General features: G+C 38.9%; 1 protein-coding gene across 1 annotated transcript in view; it reads right to left on the reverse strand.

Annotated features, from left to right (window-relative positions):
- Positions 1 to 5,889, reverse strand: part of NOX1 (NADPH oxidase 1) — a 20,181-nt gene that overhangs the window by 8,314 nt on the left and 5,978 nt on the right. The window contains exons 3-7 of the mRNA XM_032756232.2: positions 5,357 to 5,467; positions 5,031 to 5,115; positions 4,542 to 4,693; positions 4,265 to 4,446; positions 4,044 to 4,176 (exon numbers count right to left, since the gene is read on the reverse strand). Coding sequence (XP_032612123.1) covers positions 4,044 to 4,176; positions 4,265 to 4,446; positions 4,542 to 4,693; positions 5,031 to 5,115; positions 5,357 to 5,467 — 663 coding nt within the window. The remainder of the gene's footprint in view (positions 1 to 4,043; positions 4,177 to 4,264; positions 4,447 to 4,541; positions 4,694 to 5,030; positions 5,116 to 5,356; positions 5,468 to 5,889) is intronic.

A 5,889-nucleotide genomic window follows, 5' to 3' on the forward strand; every position in this document is an offset into this window, starting at 1 on the left:
GTCTTCTGTGTCGCTGGGGCTGGGAGCTGGAGACCGGAGCTGTTCCTATTCGGCCATCTTGGCTCCACCGTCCCCCACTGCTTATTTTTGTTGACTTTGTTAAAGATCAGATGGGCATGGGTATGCAACATTATTTCTGGGCTCTCTATTCTGTTCCATTGGTCTGTGTGTCTGTTTTTATACCAGTACTATGCTGTTTTGGTTGCTGTAGCCTTGTATAGTTTGAAGTTGGGTAACATGATGCCTCCAGCTTTGTTCTTTTTGCTTAGGATTGCCTTGGCTATTTGGGCTGTTTTTTGGTTTTATATGAATTTTGAGATATTTTTTTTTCTTATTCTGTGAAGAATGTCATTGGTAGTTTGGTAGGAATAGTGTTGAATCTGTAAATTGATTTGGGCAGTAGGGCCATTTTAATGATATTGATTCTTCCTATCCATTAGTATGGAATGTTTTTCCATTCGTTTGTGTCATCTCTAATTTCTTTGAAAAGTGTTTCGTAACTCTCATTGTAGAGATCTTCCACCTCCCTGGTTGGCTGTATTCTTAGGTATTTTATTTTTTTTGTGGCTATTGTAAATGGGATTGCATTCTTGATTTGGCTCTCAGCTTGGGTGTTGTTGAGGTATAGCAATGCTACTGATTTTTGTATATTGATTTTGTATCCTGAAACTGCTGAAGCTGTTTATCAGATCTAGGAGCTTTTGGACATAGACTATGGGGTTTTCTAGGTATAGAATCATATTGTCTGCAAACAGGGATAGTTTGACTTTTTGTCTTCCTATTTGGATGCCTTTTATTTCTTTCTTCTGCCTGATTGCTCTGGCCAGGACTTCCAGCACTATGTTAAATAGGAGTGGTAAGAGAGTGCATCCTTGTCTTGTTCCAGTTTTCAAGGGGAATGCCTCCAGCTTTTGCCCATTCAGTATGATGTTGGCTGTGGGTTTGTCATAGATGGCTCTTGTTATTTTGAAATATGTTCCTGCAATGCCTAGTTTGCTGAGAGTTTTTCATATGAAGGAATGTTGAATTTTGTTGAAAGCCTTTTGTGTATCTACTGAGATGATCATATGGTTTTTGTCTGTAGTTCTCTTTATGTGATGAATCATATTTATTGATTTGCATATGTCAAACCAAACTTGCATTCCAGGGATAAAGCCTGCTTGATCGTGGTGGATTAGCTTTTTGATGTGCTGCTGGATTCAGTTTGCCAGTATTTTGTTGAGGATTTTTTCATCGATGATCATCAAGGATATTGGCCTGAAGTTTTCTTTTTTCGTTGTATCTCTGCCACGTTTTGGTATCAGGATGATGCTGGCCTCATAGAGTGAGTTAGGAAGGAGACCCTCCTCCTCAATTTTTTTGCAATAGTTTCAGTAGGAATGGTACCAGATCTTCTTTATACATCTGGAAGAATTTGGCTGTGAATCTATCTGGTCCTGGGCTTTTTTTGGTTGTAGGCTTTTTTATTACTGATTCAGTTTTGGAACTCAATATTGGTCTGTTCAGGGATTAAATTTCTTCGTGGTCTGGTCTTGGGAGGTTGTATGTGTCCAGGAATTTATCCATTTCTTCTAGATTTTTTTTCTTTAGTTTGTGTGCATAGAGATGTTCATAGTAGTCTCTGAGGGTTTTTTTTTTAAAATTTCTGTGGGGTCAGTCGTAATGTCCTCTTTGTCATTTCTGATTGTGTTTTTTGGATTGTCTCTGTTTTTTCTTTATTAGTGTAGCTAGTGGTCTATTCTTTATTTGTGTGGCTAGCACTCTATCTATCTTATTACAAAATTACTTTCTAAATAGGTAATATATGTATATGGTACAAAATCTGAAAGTACAACAGTACAACAGTAAAAAGCAAATCCTCCTGCCCCTCCAGATCCCTAGAGGTAATGTTATTATTTTGTGAGTTCTTCTGGAGAACATGCATTTAAATGATCTTTTCAATGCAAATGATAGGAGACTATACACACTGCCCTGCCTTTTACATTTAACATTTTAGAGACTGGTCCCTATTAGTGTCTATGGTGCTGTCTCTTTTGTTTTACTGGTTGCAGACTATTCCACTGCATGAAAGTCCCAAAATGTAACTAGTTCCCCATTGATGGACACTTGTTTCCAATCTTTTTTTCTATTAAACAATACTGTAATGAATAACTTAATGCATGTAATTTAACACATATTTAAGTATATTTGTGGAATAAATTGGAAGTCGAGTTTTAAAGCTTAATTGCTACTGCCAAATCACTCTCTACAAGCAGTTGTATAGGTTTACACTCTCACCAGCAATGCATAAGAGCATTTCTCCACACGCTTGCCAACACCATACATTAGCAGGTTTTTTTATCTTTGCTAATCTGTTAGGTTAACAGATTATTGTAGTTTTATTTGGCATTTTTTCCATTATGAATAACATTAAGCATCATTTCATATATTTAAGATAAAGGTATATCTCCATTTCTGAGATCATTCTGTTCATATCTTCTATTTCTCTTTTTATCATGTTATTAGGCTTTTTCTTATTGATTTCTAGGAGTTATTTATATATTAGAAAATTAGTCCATGGCCTGTGAGTTGTAAATACTTTTCCTATTTGGTAATTTTTTGTCTATCTTTATTTACAATGGGAATTTTTGTTTGTTTGTTTGTTTGTTTTGACACAGGATCTCACTGTCACCCAGGCTGGAGTGCAGTGGCATGATTACAGCTCACTGCAGCCTCAACCTCCCAGGCTCAAGTAATCCTTTCACCTCACCCTCCACACCACCGTGCCCAACTAATTTTTGTATTTTTTGTAGAGATGGGGTTTTGCCATGTTGCCCAGGCTGGTCTCAAACTCCTGGGCTCAAGCAATCTACCCACCTCAGCCTCCCAAATTGCTGGGATTACAGGTCTGAGCCACTGGGCCTGGCCTGATGGGGATTTCTTTTACCATGCAAAATTATCTCTTCTTTTATGGCTTCAGGGTGGTTTGTCTTATTTAGAAACATGTTCCTCCACTTCAGTATTAGAAAAAAACTTCCCATGTGGTCTTAAAGTGCTTTTATGGTTTTTTTGCTTCATGTATCCTCGATTCATATTTTAGTGCAAGGCACGAAATGAAGATATAGCTTTTTTCCCAGATGATGATCTTATTGTACTAAAAATTATTAATTTATCCTTTTCCTGCTGAATTAAAATGCCAACTTTAGAAGACTTTTTGTTTTATGTATTTTTCCTGTTCCAGATGAGAACTAAGCTATTGCTCTTAATCCTGAATCTGATTTAAAGACCCTAATCATTCTCAGAGTACTTTGAGGCACTGCAAATCAACCTTCCCCTTCCATTTACTCCTCAATATAACCTATTTTGTGAGCAAGCAAAGGTAAATAATAATATCCGCAAGAATTACCCTGGGGCACACCTTGAGTTCCCTAGAACATAATTTCATAATCACCCAGTATCTAACAAAAATTTCCAAGCATATTCTTAGAACACCAAAGAAAGCCCGCTTCAAGAATGCTTTATTTCCCCCCAGAATTTGACTGGAATATCACAGCTGAGCTTTGGGACAGTATAGTGGTCAAGAGTTCAAATCTCTGGAATCCAAAAGGCCTGGGCTTGTATTCAAGCTCCACTACTTACTTACTGTAAGAGCTTGTCAGTTTCCTTCATCTCTTGGAATCCTGTCCTTTTGTTTCAAAATTTAGACAAAAAAGAAGTAATATCTCATAGGTTATTGCTATATATAAATGAAATAATCCATATTATGCAGCAAGGCTGGCAGATGATAAACACAATTAATAATGTGGGCTATCATTATTACCTTTGCAGAGGGTCTCGCAACATGCAAGAACTATTAGTTTTTTCTCTTCAAGATTCCCTTGTAACTGCCTGTTGCCAGTGATATTGGGAGTTTCTTAAAGGTAGGAACCCCATGGATATCCTTCATAAGACCCAGCACAGGACTGAACTAATAATAATGATGATAATAACAATAAGAGTAATAATAAGAATAATAACAGTAACAGCTCGTAACAAGAGTCTGTCCTTGCCCATAGGGCTCTTACCTCAGGAGGGTGCCCTTCAAACTCAGGGCACCTACAGTGGGAGTCATGATCATCCCACATCTCAAAAGACTCTGCACACTTGTGAGGATGACTCTCATTCATGCTCTCCTCTGTTTGACCCCGGACAATTCCACTGAAATAGACAGTGAAGGATGGTTTGGGACAAAGAATTATGCAAGGTCAGGGGCTGGGGCATGAGAATGAGGGTTTGAGGATCTTACCCAATGCTGTGAATCCCTAAGCCAAGGATATAGAAGATAAAAAGGTGGTGAGTATACCAGAAGACTTCAAAATAACTCCTCCGGATGAACTCAGTAGCTGAAGTTACCATGAGAATCAAGGCTATTGTCATGATCACTCCAGTGAGACCAGCAATGCTGGTGAATGTCACATACTCCACTGTCTGTGAAAGGAGAAATGTCAGCCTGACACAATGTCCACCTGTGCACTTCCTGCTTATGACCAGATCTCAGATGCTTTGCTAGAAAGTCAACTCACCGTGTTTCGGGACTGGATGGGATTTAGCCAAGAACCCCCCTTTTTCTCATCATGAGATAGGCTGGAGAGAATGGAGGCAAGGGAGCCATTTGTGGCCTGTCGGCTTCTGCTATAGCGGTCAAAGTTAAACAGGTGTGCAATGATGTGAATAGCTAAATGGAAAGATGAAAAGAAATGTTAAGAGGCATCTCAGCAACATCATGGCAGGTGTGCCCCACTAGACTAGAAGAATCCTACATTATAGGCTTAGCAGAATGCTGAGTGCACAGAAGGTGCCCAATAAACCCTCGATTGCAGAGAGATCTTTTTTATACTTACTCTATTCCCAAAGGAATATAACTTAAGCTCCATGAAAACAGGCCAAGAACAGTGCCTGACAAATAGTGCCCAGTGCTCGATAAATATTTTTTGAATGTGCATATGGATGGATGAATGAAGCAAGATTCTGAATGCCCTGGAGTCTGCAGATTCATGGATTGCCTGAGTTACCTGTATGTAGGCAGATCATATAGGCCACCAGCTTGTGGAAGGTGAGGTTGTGATCCAATTGCTTTCTCAGTGTGTGGCTGCAAAACTACAAATGTAAAATGATCATGGTCAGATGACTCCAGCCAGCTTTATTAAATTCACCAACCCATAACCAACATGTCTGGCACATAGCATGCCAATACTCACCCACCCTTACCCACACCCTTAGCTACCAAAGGAGACTTCTAGCTTCCATTCCTAGGAGCATGGTGTTGGGCTGTCCTACTGAGGAGTCTGGAGTCTCCTTCTTTAATGTGAAAGTTGACTTAGGAGTGGTTGAGACTCACTGAGCAGGTGCCCCTCAGGAAGGACAGCAGATTGCGACACACGGGAAGCAGGATCAGCATGCTGTTAAAATTCAAGCAGAGAGCAGACGCTCGGGCACAGGCCAATGTTGACTACAGCAGAGGAGAAAAAGAGACCATCAGCTGCTTCATTTCACCATCTAGCATGTGAGCAACTGACCCAGCCCACTCATCTGAGGTCTGCAAATGAACAGGGCTACAGCTGCCTCTCCTGTCTCTCAGTAGCTAACACCATCAGGCCAGGCTCTGTTTGCAAAATACATAAAACATACTGAATTTAATATTGAGTTGAGAAATTCCCATGACAGTAGTTTGGAAATGTTTGACTACATTTATTAACATGAAAGATAATAGGATTTAATGATTACATGTTAGCAAAACATTCTATGGATGTAACATTTTACTTAATACTCTTTATTATAATTTTGTTATTTGTCACTTGTAAAAGAGTCCTAAGGATCATATATATATATATATATATATATATATACATTTTTTTTTTTTTTTTTTTTTTT

Source organism: Hylobates moloch, unplaced genomic scaffold (assembly GCF_009828535.3).
Source record: "Hylobates moloch isolate HMO894 unplaced genomic scaffold, HMol_V3 SCAFFOLD_7, whole genome shotgun sequence".
NCBI classification, from domain to species: Eukaryota; Metazoa; Chordata; class Mammalia; order Primates; family Hylobatidae; genus Hylobates; species Hylobates moloch.